The 16,672-nt window shown below is 39.1% G+C and overlaps 1 protein-coding gene across 2 annotated transcripts in view; it reads left to right on the forward strand.

Annotated features, from left to right (window-relative positions):
- Positions 1–3,373: 3,373 nt before the first annotated feature.
- LOC139120484 (AP-5 complex subunit beta-1-like) overlaps positions 3,374–16,672 on the forward strand; it is a 52,249-nt gene continuing 38,950 nt past the window's right edge. Inside the window, exons 1-5 of one of the 2 annotated variants that reach the window (XM_070684940.1) lie at positions 3,374–3,545; positions 8,542–8,636; positions 14,554–14,677; positions 15,447–15,581; positions 16,253–16,330. In XM_070684940.1, the coding sequence (XP_070541041.1) occupies positions 3,420–3,545; positions 8,542–8,636; positions 14,554–14,677; positions 15,447–15,581; positions 16,253–16,330 (558 nt within the window). In that variant the 5' untranslated portion in view covers positions 3,374–3,419. Of the gene's footprint in view, positions 3,546–6,568; positions 6,678–8,541; positions 8,637–14,553; positions 14,678–15,446; positions 15,582–16,252; positions 16,331–16,672 lie in introns of those variants that run through there. The other variant, XM_070684941.1, reaches the window with a different exon arrangement.

A 16,672-nucleotide genomic window follows, 5' to 3' on the forward strand; every position in this document is an offset into this window, starting at 1 on the left:
TTGACAACATCACACAATGTAATACGTTTTGAAACTGAATACTCCGACGTATTCTGTGTCTCCTTTGCTAAAAAATACGGTATGCCGATTACCATGTAAGGAGATGATGACGTCAAGACAGATTTGTAGTGCGTTTGGTCCTGGATGGTGCACGAAGTTTTGTCGAGGTAGCTTGCGTATTTATTTCCTAAATGGGAGAGATTAGGGTCGATCTAAACGAAGGCCGAAGAATGTTATGATACTCTAAGCGAGCTGAACTCTAACGCGAATGGTTGGATAATTTGGAGGATGTCTAGAACCGGGGTCTAGAATGATCTCGTCTCATTAAGATTATTTGGCGGTCAGTATTGAATTTCAACTGCGTCACAAGTTTGCAAAATGAGTATTCCGTCGAACGGTCAACGAACGATGTTTTAGAAATCTGGAGACATGGCACATCGCATTTTTATTTTAGTACTTTATACTTTACAAAAGATTTAAGAAGCAATGATTTTGTCGAAAATCCTGAAAAAAATATAGGCAGATTTGATCGCGAACACATTTTCACTTGGGGTCAACTAGCCCTGCGTACGATGCTGTGTGTTCCGCTACAGCTAATCGCCCCGCTCACCACAGCCCTGCAAAGACCCGTACGTAGGGTCGGTGACTTCAAATCCATTTTGGGACTTCACGTAAAAAGCCAAATTACTGCCGAAATTCAGCGTTCTTCGGCCCAAGTCGTATCCCAGCCTACCTCAGCTACTCGATCGCTTCCAAAAATGACAGTCTTTTATTCACTTCTCGTAAATAACCGTCGATGTCGGCAACTCTCTCGCTAGCCCTGCGTACGATGCTGTGTGTTAGCTGTAGCACATAGCATCGTACGCAGGGCTAAGGGTCAACCGGATGCGCTAATTTGCGGGTTGCGGGCTGCGGGTTGCGGGCATGAAAAAATGTGTGTTTTTTGATATCATTTTCGCCCTTCTCACACTTCAGATTAGTTCAACCGCCAATAAAAGCACAATTTTCAAAATCGTTTTCAACGCCGTTTCAAATAATTTTATTGTGGTGAACACGATTATAGTCCTAGGAAACTTTTCAAAGTCACGCTGGATCAAATGCTTGAAGGGGGCATACCGGCATGGAGCGACTATCATACTGCAGGTGCAAGTCATAGGAGATAAATTATTGAGAGCTGCAGAACACAAACTCATCCAAAAATATTCCTATTAGATCGATTCCTGAAAATAAGGCAACGCACCGGCGTGTTTTTCCCACTGAAATTCTCGCGTAAAATGTTAGCAGAATGTCGTTCTCTGAGGTCGCGACCTCGCTTGAACCGAAACGGCAAAGTAAACTAAGTCCTTTGTTGTACGTCTTTTTCTTTTAAAGATTTCATGAAAAATACACGGCATTTACAATACACATCACTTCTACGCTTTTTAAGTCAAATCTTTCCTTATGCATTGCATTTAACTAGGCATTGTTTAATTTTCTGTATGAGTTGCCCTGGAACCGAATTGTGAATGGATGCATTACAAAGAATTTACTTCCTATGGCCTGATACTAGAAATGTAACAATTTTCATTCCGCGATAAGTGGCGACATTTCCGAGGCGCGATTTTTTTTTTGTCAGTCTGGTATTACGTATATTTCTCACTCACATCCATGGCAAGAAAGAAAAGTGATTCAGATCCCTAATTATTTGTAATGGCCAGGCAGCTCGGAATAAATAAATTGGTCCTCGGAATCGCCGCTTTTAGTTTAGCAGATTTTGATTTTTATCAGAAACATGACGTATTTTCACCCATTTGGTTTGGTCTGTTATAGCATCTTTAGTCCAAAAAATCAAGTTTACAGCATTGATGTTTTCAACAGCCTTCAAATATACAGTATTACGTTAAAATACACCATATAGTAGTGTTTCATTAATTTTAACCATCTTGACCTGATGGTGAAATATGGACTTCGCAGGAAAAGGGATACTGTACGATAGACCTGATCATCATTATTGATAATAGACACATTCTAAAGGTTTTATTTCTTATATACTATATGCCATATTACATATATTAGAAATCTAGCCATAATTCTAAAAACCCGCAGCCCGCAACCCGCACTTTAGCAGATACCGGGGTCAACATGGGGTCGCAGCCATGTTGCCTCAAAGCTTATTTCTGTCTGCACTCAAAAATGTCGGATATGAACCTGAAAAATCGATGCAATTTCGTCAAAATTCGGCGAAATTTCAGCCTATAGACAAAATTTCATCTAGGTAAGGTAAATTTACTGAAATTTGATCGACAAATAATCGTGAGCTTGAACGTGACAGCTCGCCTTCTCCGGGAAGTCAAGTATCCAGCTGCCCATACACAGTTGCCCATATGGCCAGGTTTATGAGATTGTTTTCAAGCGAGCGAGCCAATAGAGCTAGAGGTCTGATTTTTGGTATATAGGAATAACTTAGCAATACAATTATTTTGACAAAATGTCACGTGACCTCAATGACCTTTGACCTCAAATAGATATATTTGTCCACAACTCAGTAACCACAAGTGCTACACCCTTCATATCTGGTATGATGGGACACCTTATGACACCACATATTGTACCTCATTAATTATGCGCATATCTAATTCTGAGCAAGCCAATAGAGCTGGATGTCCGATTTTTGGTATATAGGGATAACTATAGGGTAGAAATCTAAATATGCCCATCTAAATATTAGACATCTACCATCGAGAACAAAAGAAATTTGCTGTAATTTGAATATTTAAGGAGTTTAAGCAATTTTCACTATAAATAAAGAACCCCTGCCTCAAACTCCACAAAAGTTGCTAGACATATTTTGCCGTTGTCATGCCATTGCTTCGTTTAATAACCAGTTAATCAAATGCCTAATTGACAGGAGGAAATTCAAGACCATATTTGAATAGTAGTATATATTGTCCTCAAAATTACTCTATCACGGCCCAAGTACTCATTGCCTTCAGCAATACTGCCTTGTTATTGTTGAAAATTGTATTCAAGTCCGGACTAGAATTCATTTGTAAACAATAAACAATGATCACTACACACATACAAGCTGTGTTGACAAAAAGAATACTCGAAATTTCAGCATGACAAACGGATTAGGGTCAGACACGGTAGTTGATTCAGAAGCAGAATGCTGAAAAACTTGCCACAAGTTACAGCTTATGTCCCTTTAATACAGCACTGTGTTATGCACCATCTTCGCGTATTCTTGCTTTTTTTTTTTTTTCATTGTATTTCCTCATGAGCAGAAAATAAAGGTCGACGTGGCAGGTCTGAATTGAAGCGCGAGGGTGAGAAACAAATCTTTTAGTTTTCTTGGCCTGAGTGCCGCTGTGGCATTTAGACGTCACGGGGTCATAAAGGTCACCTTAGGTCGACGAGACGATGGGGGCGTGTTTTTCAACATGGCGGCGTCCACACAACAACAACTACAGTGGATAGAAGATATCGCGAGTTTTAGAAGAAGTCCGGCTTCTTTCCTAAACCATAAAAGCACAGATGAAGAAGGGTTTGTAATAGATATCTTACAGGTGAGTTTATTACAGGTGAGTTTAATCACTATCTAATCTTGCTGCAGTACAGTAGCTCGAGGTTTTGCCTGGGTATTTGGGTCGGACGGCAAAACCAGCGCTACAGATCCAACCATCCAGAGAGAGTGCAGGTGCCGAACGTCTGGACGTTCGGCGCGCCTTGCAAAGTTATTTGGCGAATCCGCCGTTCTTCTCCTTACCGGTTTACCTTCTAATACTATTTTGCACCTACCCGCTCAAGGATGTCTCGCTATTTATCCAAAGTACTGCCGTTCGGCAGGTTTTGTGTGCCGATCGCGGGTTACTCACTGAATGGGACGCCATGTTTGAAAGGGATGACGTCACAGTCTCGCACATCCACGTTCCTATCCTATTAGCATAACGATGCACACATTTACGTTGTACGTGTACGCTGCAGCGCTGCGCGCGCTGGTTCTTTCAGTTTTCATAACTACTGACCGGCCGAACTCCGAAATGAAGATCCACGTTCCTATCCTATTAGCATTATTGTAGCGATATCAACAAAACGCCATCGGATATTTGCTGCGCTATGAAAAAAAGTTACGCCAGATTGACTTCATGTTCGAGAATTAAAAATCTTTGTACGTGTATAATTAAAACGAAGCTAAACAAATAAAATAAAAATTAAACAAAACTCAAGTAAAAATTAAACGAAATAAATACCGGACGGCTCGGTAGTGCATCTCTTACATAGTTGCTTTTATGTACATAATAGAAAGGAAATAAATGTAACTTCATTGTTACTAAATATAGCTGCACACGCGATATCGCACACTGCTGCCTGAAATTATAACAATTTTATTGATGCATGCTCGCCTGGTCGCTGTTGCAGTTTTTGCGGAAAATGCGGACAAGCATTTAATTTTGTGCAATGGAAAGTTACGCGAGGACTTAATTTTCGGGAAATAAAACTCCGCGTATCAATAAAACGAAGTTAAACAAATGAAATACACTGAAGCAAAATTCATTAAAAAAATACACCGAAAATTAATGTCGGGCCTTCTTTCTCGGTCATATCTCCGACCACTGAGTCAAGGTACGAGATTTTGTCGATAGAATGTTCAAATGTGAATTTGAAGTAAGGTACATGGCCCTTTCCAGCGTAAACCATGGAAATGTCGTGTCTGAAACGTTTCCATCGGAATATTTGACCGGAGTGGAGATTTAACATAATTTTCTCCGTTTCACGGAATCTTATGCCAGCTATTTCTGTTGAGGCTGCTGGTGAGCCCACGTTCCATTCACAGATTTGTTTATACTGTATTGTCCGTTGAATTAAAAAAAAAATACAGAAAAAAAATACCAGGATTTGATATGCTTGACTGGAACAACAAGTAACTTGGGAACGTTTTGATAATAGAGTGTCCGATCATTCCGTTATTTGTATACAAGAGTATGAACGTATTATTTTCGTTACGGGATCGGGGAAACTGTAAGTTAAGTTACCTCGTCATAATTTTGTCCCCATATCCATCGTGTACTTAAGTCGCGCTGCGTTGGTTTACACACCGTCCCTCAATGGAGGGCGGTGGTTTACATTAATACATGTGTAGTTTGAATTTTCAGCGGTCTATTATTTTCTTAGAATGTAATCTTTCGTATTCATAATTGCTATGCCTCTTCCTATATTGAAGGTTTTTTTTGTTTTTCTTGTTTTTGTTTAATCTTCCATTAGCTTTTACGTGTTCCGTGTCGTTTAATACGTTGTTTAGGTTTTCTTTCATTCTTCGTTTGAGAAACTTCAGTTTTTTTCCTCTGTTGAAATTTTCTGTTTGTGTGGTCTTTACGTCGTCTTGTGTGCGGTGATGGACAATGGGTTTATTCAACGGTAGTTCGCTTTTAATATGAGTGGTGGCCTTGGAAAAAGGCCGTCGGGTTTTGGTTTTATTCAGTTCAATTCAACTCAGTACAGCTTTATTCATCCTAAACATGGGCAATAAAAAAGTGCGAATAAAACACAATACATCAAAATATTAAATATACAAAAAGTACATAGATACAGAGCGGTGACCAAAAACATACACATGAAACAGTTTACAAATCATTTAAAAGCCGCAAAGTAATGGAGGAAATTAATTTAAAACTTGCGCTGGTTTAACCTGCAAGCAGGTTCCCGAGTGTAAAACGCCGACCGGAGGGTCGCTCCGAACAGAATATGATGAATATGACAGAATATTATTACTACAGTTAACATTGATCGGGCTTTTCCTAAGTACTAGCTGATCATAAAGTGACAGACTTCCCTTGATATTCTAATTTTAAGGTAAGTGATAAAATTCTGTGAAGTTAATATGTCTTTGATTGTCAGATGAAGCCACCAGATGAGCGAGAATGAAACAACGCTTTCACTGTAATGGATAAGATTTATCTATCAAACATGAAGGAAAGCAGTTTCCTTAAAAATAAATCGCTGTCGCCCTTCCTTCAAGATAGCATCAGTGTTTAAATCCCATTTAAATTTTTTAGAAAGTATTCAACCAAAGGTGGGTACACTTAGAGACAATTTCGATTTCTTTATCGCACACAAAGGTTGTCGGAGGGTTTCGTTCTTGCCTCCTCGGACATCGATAAGAAATATCACACACAACACCACTTAGGAAACAACAGATGACTTTATTTTTGCCTTTGAAAAGTAGCTTACCTTGTTCTTGGCAGCTTCCCTCACTTTTGTGAAAACCTTGTTTGCTTTTCGTTTTCCGTCTGCTTTTGCTGTTTCGTCGATGCTGTCGTTTGTATTGTGGCTTTAATAGCGTGATCAATAATCATTTACAATCACTTTCATGAATAACATGCACGTACGTATTTACACATTATAACATTTCTCTGTAATTTTGTTCATAAAAAATTATCATATAATATCAATCGTCTTCATTTCGGAGTTCGGCCGGTCAGTAGTTATGAAAACTGAAAGAACCAGCGCAGCGCTGCAGCGTACACGTACAACGTAAATGTGTGCATTGTTATGCTAATAGGATAGGAACGTGGATGTGCGAGACTGTGACGTCATCCCTTTCAAACATGGCGTCCCATTCAGTGAGTAACCCGCGATCGGCACACAAAAACCTGCCGAACGGCAGTACTTTGGATAAATAGCGAGACATCCTTGAGCGGGTAGGTGCAAAATAGTATTAGAAGGTAAACCGGTAAGGAGAAGAACGGCGGATTCGCCGAATAACTTTGCAAGGCGCGCCGAACGTCCAGACGTTCGGCACGTACCTGCAGCTGCACTCTCTCTGGATGGTTGGATCTGTAGCTCTGGTTTTGCCGTCCGACCCAAATACCCAGGCAAAACCTCGAGCTACTGTACTGCAGCTATATCTAATCGTGTTCCATTGCACAACATGCACATACAGTACACGTATAGCCCTACGATTATGGCGAGAGTGTCCGGCTTTGGCTACGCCGCCTCGGTGGGAGGCGGCGTAGCCAAAGCCGGACACTCTCGCCATAGTCGTGGGGCTAGCTAGACATGTCGCATGCTTTGCCCGGGTATTGGGGTCGGACGGCAAAATCTGGTTTTGCCGTCCGACCCAAATACCCAGGCAAAACCTCGAGCTACTGTACTGAAGCTAGTCGCGGACTGGAGTTTCCAGTTACTTACAGTATGGTACCTCCATGCTTACACTAGTGGCCTAGTGTGCATTTAGGGACTGTGGTCGAGTAAAAATGTAACTTCGGAGCCCGTGCATGTCGACAAGAGTTTGAGTGTAGGCTTATAAAATTTTCACTCAGCGGCCCAGCATGGTGTGCACATGGGACTTTGTTGCTGCACATCTGCATTGCAAGATGCGGATGTTTTCCTGTACGGAAATCACCCAAAATGGAAGTCTTTAGTAAAGACTCTACGTTGCTTTTTGAACCAGTAGGTTACACCCTGCAGTTCCAATATGGGCAGAGATCACCAATGTGGGCACTGGTCCGACTCTAGCTGCAAATTTGTAGCTCTACGGTGAGGCGTTCGGTGAGTTTTGGTTTTTGCGACCTCGTCCACCAGTAGAGCTGCGATGCCGATGGCGCTGTAGCGTTCCAAATAAGCGCATCGCACTGGGCGAGGCGTGTTGATGTGAAATCCCACGTATTTACTGCATTTGGTCGTACCGATTTATCACTAGTCTACTGAAGACTAAAAACTACACTAACTTTTCACATTCCTATGCAAATGAGTTACTTTTGTTGGGATACTTTTAAATTTTGTATTTTATTATGAATGTTTTGGGGATTTTTGTTTCTGAGGACCCATAGTAACATTGAACATCTTATTAGTGTAACATAGTCATATATATAATATGCATTGTATTTATCTGTATTAAATTTGCTAGAAAAGGTTATTTTCGATCCCCAGTTTATACAACTTCAATTCCACTAGTCTCACCGAAAACCCTTCCTATCCAAATAATCCTGCTAAATTATATGTGAAGCACCCTGCATAGCCACTTTTCTTCCCATGTTCCAATATCATTTACTCAAATGAGTACAAGGCTGTTTCAGCATATTTCAACGCTTGTATCCTGGCAAAGTGTGTATACACACTTGGGACTATCACCCACTACTGGACTTGTGACTTGAAAGTGCATTTACAAACGCATTTCCACATTTTCACTGCAGTACATTGACAAAATTTATATTTGACGGGGACTATATATGTCATTGAAAATGATTTGTTTCTTGACAGGCAGTGATTGGGCAGTAATTGGTAGGACTGTCTTGGGGTACTTACTGTATCACACACTCGTAATGTTTCCCGACTACATTGCTTGTGGTGTGTGATACAGACTGTGGTATGGTGAGGCCCCTGTCACCAAGAAATTTTTTATATGTTACATAGGGCCTGATGTTATGTCTTGCAAAGCTTACAGTTAATACAGAAAAATAGAATTAGAGTCTAGATCGTATTGAACACAATATCACATTTATAAACTCAGGTGGTTGGTAAGTGTGACTGCCCTTGTTAATCATCAATAGCATCTCTTTACAGGCACTATTTTCGGAAAACATCAGTGAAGTTGTTAAGCTTCGATTGCTTGGACTTGTGCAAGAAAAGTCTCACATTTTACTCACCAATAACACAAGGTATGAAACACTGAATGTATGTAGAGCATATACAGTATTATAGCAATTACATTTAATTCATTTATATATTGAAAAGTTCAACCCATTGGATTAATTTATCTTTAAACTGATACTAATACAATGCAAAGTTTACTTCCTGCTATACTCAGAATGCCATTGACATACCATTACCCATTCACCTATACCAAAGTCACATTGACCGTTTTGTAACTATTTGATTTAATGTTACTGGTACTACTGCCACCAATAGAAAAGTCCATACTGGTATAATAGTGGTGTAAACACATGTTGAAGGTAAAATTTATGTAGACTCTTACAGAGCCCAATCTTAAGTGAGTTATAAGTAACTTTCTGTTACAAGATGGCAGTGTTTGCCATTAATTATTTGGTAGCATACAACTTTCATACACAGACAGAGCCAGAGTAGTACACATAAAGGGACTTGTCTCCAGTTAGCTACAAGTGGCTGTTTCAAGCTCAAGATGGAGACATGAAATGAAATTAATATCTAATTATTTGAGCTAAAGCCAAAAGTTCCCCTTTTAACATTTTTTACATTTAAGCCTGGAGGGCTTTACAGTTAATCCATTTTTCAAAATTTGAGGTCTGCGTGAAATACATTTTTAGATCTGATCTTGAGGAACTTGCACGAAATACATTTTTTACATTTAATATGTACATTTTTTCCAGTTAAGCTATGCAGAAAATACATTTTAAGATCAGGGCCAGGACTGGAGGGGCTTGCATGAAATACATTTTGTTCATTAATACAATTTAACCCTAACCCTAGCCATAATCGCTCTTATGATAAAGTCCCAATCATCAATTTATTTCATATACCGGTAGACATTATAAACATGTAAAACATGTTAGAAACATACATTGTGTCAAATGTATTTAAGGGAGCCGTCATTATTTATGGCCTGGGGGGGTCAGAGGAATCTGAGGGGGGTCACTCAAAAAATCGAAAGCTACAAGGGGGGTTGCTCAAAAGTGGAGAACAAGAAAGGGGGGCTACTCAATTTTGTTGGTATGTACTGAAGCATTTAGTGGAGTTACGAATTAATACAACAATAATAGTAAAGATATGTATATTCATACCCGGTATTTGTGTACACACACACACACATAATATATATATATATATATATATATATATATATATATATATATATATATATATATATATATATATATATATATATATATATATATATATATATATATATATATATATATATATAATAGTAAAGATATGTATATTCATACCCGGTATTTGTGTACACACACACACATAATATATATATATATATATATATATATATATATATATATATATATATATATATATATATATATATATATCATAATACAGGTGGTTTCAAGTAGAAACAAAATCTCATTACACTATGTGTTTCACGTTATTGTGATCTTCAGACGAGAATGATCAGCTATTCGACATGGCAAGCCTTATGTTAGAGGCTAGTACTGAGTACATTTTTCAGTATTTCCTGATTAAAGATTGATATACCTGCCTGATCATTAATGAGAAACGTCTGCTTTCTATATTCTACATTGTATAGGTTACCGATGGGGAAAATGTGTAAAGCAAGCTAATTCTGATTCTATAAAGTTTAAAACCAGTGGAATGCCTTGACAACAAACCCATCTTTTATTGCAGGAAAATAATAATAAAAAATAAATGTGAATAAATGTATGTATGTCGCTATTTTTTCGTTTTCAAAAAATGTAATTGAAATCAGTGAACTGGAATATAAGTTTTGGAATACTGTCTCAGATTTCTGTTCCTTTGAGTTTTTTATATGAAAAAATCTGAAAAAAATACTCCCCAAGTGCCACCAAATAACACCATTTTAATCTCTATTTTCAAAAGCTCCAATGGCAGGAGGGGGGACACCCCCTCCTGACCTCCCCCCCTCCCGACCGCTTTTGCGGTCGCTTGTGGTGCTTTCGCTCCACATTGTTCCTCCTCCTGTAAACAAATCCTACAGACCTGTACATCAGCCCCTGTCACAGCAATAGAACCTTTTTCCGACACAGACCTGTACCACAGGGTTTTATCAGGGTCTCTACAGGGCCTGTCGCAGCAGCAATCAATTTTTTGCTCACGTGTGAACACGTGAGCATATGTCGCAGCGATGTCTGTCTGTCTGTGTGTCTGTCTGTCTGTTGGTCCATTTTCTCAAAAACGGCTGAACGTATTTCAGTCAAATTTGGTAGACATCTTCAGAATTCAAATGGCTAGAACTGAAAAGGTTTTGGTGGGCGTGGCTTGGATATTAATGAAGTTATGAAAGTTTTAATTTTTCTGTTACGCCGCGTATGACAAGTGAAAACAATCGACTGTTTGAGGGCGCTGTGAAACGTGCTTGTCCAGGTTGGCTACAGCTGGATAGCCCTGCGTACGATGCTGTGTGTTCCGCTACAGCTAATAGCCCCGCTCACCACAGCCCTGCAAAGACCCGTACGTAGAGTTGGTGACTTCAAATCCATTTTTGGACTTGACGTAAAAAGCCAAATTACTGCCGAAATTCAGCGTTCTTGGGCCAAGTCGTATCCCTGCCTACCTCAGCTACTCGATCGCTTCCAAAAATGCCAGTCTTTTATTCTTTTTTCGTAAATAACCGTCGATGTCGGCAACTCTCTCGCTAGCCCTGCGTACGTACGCCCTGTACGCTGTGCATTTCCTGTGTGCGTTCCTAACACACAGCGTACACTGCGTACGTACGCAGGGCTAGCGAGAGATTTGCCGACATTGACGGTTATTTACGAAAAAAGAATAAAAGACTGGCATTTTTGGAAGCGATCGAGTAGCTGAGGTAGGCAGGGATACGACTTGGGCCCAAGAACGCTGAATTTCGGCAGTAATTTGGCTTTTTACGTCAAGTCCAAAAATGGATTTGAAGTCACCAACTCTACGTACGGGTCTTTGCAGGGCTGTGGTGAGCGGGGCTATTAGCTGTAGCGGAACACACAGCATCGTACGCAGGGCTAACAGCTGGATAGCTCTGGTTTCAACCACGGTCCCTCCGTGTTTCAACCTCGTATTGAACATTAAAAATATGATATTTTATTACTCATTCAACTCACTATTCAAGATAAAATATCGTTTAGCAAATTAGCTTTATCCTTGGTAATTGATTGTTTCCCTCGCTGCTCGATCACCAGAAATGAGTACATACGTTCTCTACCTTGCCTCATGGCATGGAAGTGCTGATGAATAATAACTTTGGGTCAAAGGTATTGAAGTGTCCAATCAGGTTCGTGCACAGAGTCCAAGGCCATGACCTACTTCATGTACTTCTGCACTGTTTTGATTTTGCTTCGCCAAGAAACGTGTTCGTCATTGTCCATAGAAGTATGTTTGCTCTCCTTTGAGGTTGTTTGTGAAACAAATTCCGGGATAGGCCTTGGAATGCATACGATCGGCATCGCGGCAGTGCATGTAGCTAGCCCTACGAGTATGACGAGAGTGTCCGGCTTTGGCTACGCCGCCTCCCACCTCGGTAGGCGGCGTAGCCAAAGCCGGACACAGTCGCCATACTCGTAGGGCTATGCATGTAGCGTACCATGCTTGTGTAACTGCCGAGCTCAACGTGCATTCACGGTTGATACTCGTGTACAATCATGATGTGTTCAATTCTGATGAAGATTCATAAGTCTTACTTTGGCAGTCTTTTTCCGTACGATAATCCCGACAATACGTGTTACTGTTAGACGAGGTGGCCATTTTATGATAAGTTTCAATACTGCACAGCTACATAGCGTCACTATCGTGTGATCGAGGTACAGCGTTGTTGAACGGGATACAGAAACTCTGCAGAGGGAGAAACGATCGTTGACATGAACAGTCAATGTACTTCAGCACGTAGTCCGCAGATAGCGGATCGAGAAAATAAACGTGTCCCAGTAAATAACGGAATATTTATGTACATTAACTCGATATTAATCAAATTTCCAGCTCATCGCAAAAAAATGTATTGCAAAGATTAATTTGTCACTGACAAATACTGCACTGTATGGAAAAAACAGTCTGTAGAATTGTTCTACTTCAAGTGGTATTACCCGAGACAAACACTTGTGTTGTCAATTTTGATTTCATTTCATAAACTTCATACTTCATCGAGTATCGTGTATTTCAGCCTTTGTGAAGCCATTTTATTGATATTTTCAATTTTTGTCTTGGCTTTGTTGTGGAACATGTTGAATCGTCTCCGTGGACATGTAGGCAAAAGTGTGACGGGGTCGAAGTGACTTGGGTACCTGGGGCCGACCAAAACCAGTGTGAATTACTGGGGTCAAAGCGGACAGCGGCCGGGATGACGTGTTCCCCAAGCGAGCTACCTTCAGAAGTCTGTTTCATCGCAAAAAACGTCAACTTTTAAAACCCGTCATTTATTTACTGATGTTATTCTCAGCATCACAAACATATACGCCTCTGCTATGTATCACAGCAAATAGTTATATTTGAGCGCCCCGTAAATGGGATCCTCGTTTTTTTGCGAACCCGGAAGTGTGTCTTGCTCAAGCATTTCCTACCCATAGCGAGGGAAACTGCCCGCGTTCCCATACTCCCATGCACCCTTTTTCAATGCCAGTGCAACGCCATCTGTGCAAAATTTGTGGTGGTATGCTCCCGTGTGATGGAAAACCTCTCTTATTCTAACAATGACGTAGTTGACTTTGGACTTCGATTTCGTAAATGTGATGTCCATGCAGTGAGTTTGGGTTGGCGCGCTTATAATGCAATCTTCGCCCGCCTGCGGTCCGATATCCCGCATTTATTAGCGATATTTATCTGTTTTGACTTGACCAAAGTTGGCAAAACTTGCTATGTACATTAAAGATACTATGATACAAGATTATTGAAAGTCATTTGACATTTTTTTCAGCCAATTCCCAATATGCATATTTAATGAACCTTCCAAATTAGGGATCTATACTGGCATTTACTTGATAAAATTGGACGAAACATGCTGTGTACATTGATCATTATACCAGGTTATAACAGTATTGAAAGTCATTTTGCATTTTCATGTCAGTAATTCATAATTTGCATAAATAGCTAACAAGCTTTCACGGTTTGGCATATAGAGCTTGAAGGACTTGACCAAAGGTAATTACACATGCTATATTGTGATACAATGACAGTACTCAAAGAAATTAATTATTTTTATTTCAGCTAATTACATATTTGAATACTTAATGACCTTTAGAATTGATCTGTGGTGAAATTCATTGTGTTGATCATAACACTTTAAATGTAGCAAAGCATGTAGCAAAGGTTCAAACTTGCACATAAATGCAATATATAATGAAACACGTGAGCATTTTCAGTTCATATCTGGTACTTTATAGATATTTAACTTTCCCAATTTGTTTTTTGGGGGGGGGGGGGTCACTCAAAATTTCTGTAGTAGGGAGGGGGGGGTTACTCAAACACATCATGGTTGGCAGGGGGGTTACTCGAAATTTTGGAGTTTCGAAAGCAATTCCTCCGACCCCCCCCCCCCCCCTCCAGGCCGTAAATAATGACGGCTCCCTAATGTATGATTAGAATGTAAAAATGTAAAATTCGCAAAATCCTTGACTTGTAGCCACAAATGAATCATTGCTATCACTTCTGTGTCATTGTTGGCTACCAAAGTTCTCTGCTCTCTCACATGCAATGCTAATGAATGCTCTTCAATCTTGTTATTGATATGCTACTAGCATAACCACAATTGATTCAACTCCAGGATCCTTTTCATTTTATTTTGTGGCTTAATCTAGTACATTCAAAAATGACGAGAATTGATCAGCAATTTTCAATTAATCAGATCTTTATAATGCCACAGCACAACTATAAACTGAATGTAATGAACCACAATCAGATTCCTCTGCTTGAATTTTTCAGCATTGAACAAACGATTGGTTCTCTCAGAAACATTTACAGTCAGGCCGAATCAGAGGTTGCCTCCATGTACAGATGCCAAATCCTGGTAACTGTGACAACAATACTGATTCAACATGACCAACTGGTAAGTTTTTACTGGTTTAAGTTTACAATTATCCAGGCATATCACTGTTAATATTTGATAGTTCTTGTATTTGTAATTTTTGACCACCTTTAAAAGTAAATTGTTAGATTGTCTTACCATGGATGGAGCTATCTCCATGTGCTAATTTCAACAAAGCAGATGAACTCAAAGCTTGATGGCTTTAATTAGCAATGTTTTCCACAAGCGTAGTACCATATCAATGTGAGAGTTCCATATCAGTGTGAGGAAACTTTTGGAAGCAAGAGAACAAATCCTAGCATGACCTCTGGTAAGAGAATCAAAGTGCTAGAACAACATCATGCATGTGGCAATACTGACAAAGATGTGCACCGGTACTTCATGCATACAAATATTTATGTATTTGTTCTCAACTGTTGGCAGAACTTTCATCAAATTGATTAAACCTCCTCTTCCCATGCAATTGAATTTTGTCTGGAATAGATTTAAAATGTGAATGGTAACATTGCATACATGTATGTATTCCAAAAGTTGTGTTTGCAAGGCTAAAACATTTTATTTCAACTAACATGTACATGTACTTTTGAAAGAGGCTAGGAAAATGTCTTTCTCTTCTCAAACAAAACAAAACAAAACAAATTATGTTCATAAGTCGTCAGTATTGTCCCTTTAATGCTGTTTGTTGAACTTATGTGACAATTTGAGATGGTCCTATGCCATCACTTAAACAGTAAAACACTGTCCTAATAGACTACTGTTAATGGACCATGTTCTCTATTCTCTCTCCCAGGAGCATCAGCCAAAAATTTTTATAGAGTTTGTGGATTTGCTGCTGAGTGTGATCTCCAAGATAAATGATGCTATCAGCAAACAGCTCAGACGAACAGCGTGTGAATGTCTCAGAGAAATTGAAATCAATCACCCTGTGAGTTGTCAATGTCTTGTTCACACTACTTTAGACAAATTCAAACCAATTAGCTGATGAGTTGGAATGATATGTCAGCAAGTAATCTGATAAAGATGGAGAATTAGTAATTTGAAAAATTGAGTATTTGTCATAAAACAGTACCACAAATGTACCATACATGTAACTTGAACTCAGTAGAGCAAACTAACTGAAGTCAGTTTTCTTCTGAAAGTAATTTTGTACAGTATTAAAGCATGAACTGTCTGTCTTTTGTTATAATTGGTGATATTTTTTGTTACACTGGTAATGAAGGTATTTTACACACTAACGCTTTATCTTTATGGCTACATACATTCATATCTTCACATAAATTGAATAATATGTTGTGTTTCACGGCATTCTGTACCATGTAATCAGTTTGTCAGAGGAACAATTTCATTTAAGTCTAAAACTTAAATGCATATGAGGCATGCCCTCCCCTACACTACAAATCCCATGTTAATGTACATGGAAACTTGGGGCAGTGGATGCATTATCATTCATAGTAGAGTTCATGTAAGTAGTAAGATAATGCTGTGCAGAGTTATGCTATATCGAAAGATAAAGTAGGTTTTTTCTTGAAATTTTATGAATCTTATTGTGTACACCAGCTACATGTACATGTACATATCTCGTGTAATTTTTAATAGGGTATACTCATTCGGAAACTGGAACATCTGTTTGCCATGAGCCAGCTGGAAAATACCTGTATTGGACAGAGTTATGTGGTGAGAATAAATACATTGCATTAAATAGCGACTTTGGTGAAATTTAACTGTGTTTTTAAAACAAAGTGACTTTCTTTGATCAGAATACCAGATTATAACGTGGAAGACACTTGTTCACTTAAGCAAACGCATAGAAACAAACAATACATTGATTAGATGTATTTTTTCTAACAGATACATTCACTTTGAAAGTAAAACAAGAAAACCTGTCGACTGGTTGAGTACTAAAAATGCAGTGCAAAATGTTCTATTTTTGGCGTTTTGTAGCAAAAAAACTAAATATGTTGCAATATTCAGGAAAAATGAAGTGAGTATTTTTATATGTGGAGCTTACGTGTATAT

Source organism: Ptychodera flava, chromosome 20, assembly GCF_041260155.1.
Source record: "Ptychodera flava strain L36383 chromosome 20, AS_Pfla_20210202, whole genome shotgun sequence".
NCBI lineage: Eukaryota > Metazoa > Hemichordata > Enteropneusta > Ptychoderidae > Ptychodera > Ptychodera flava.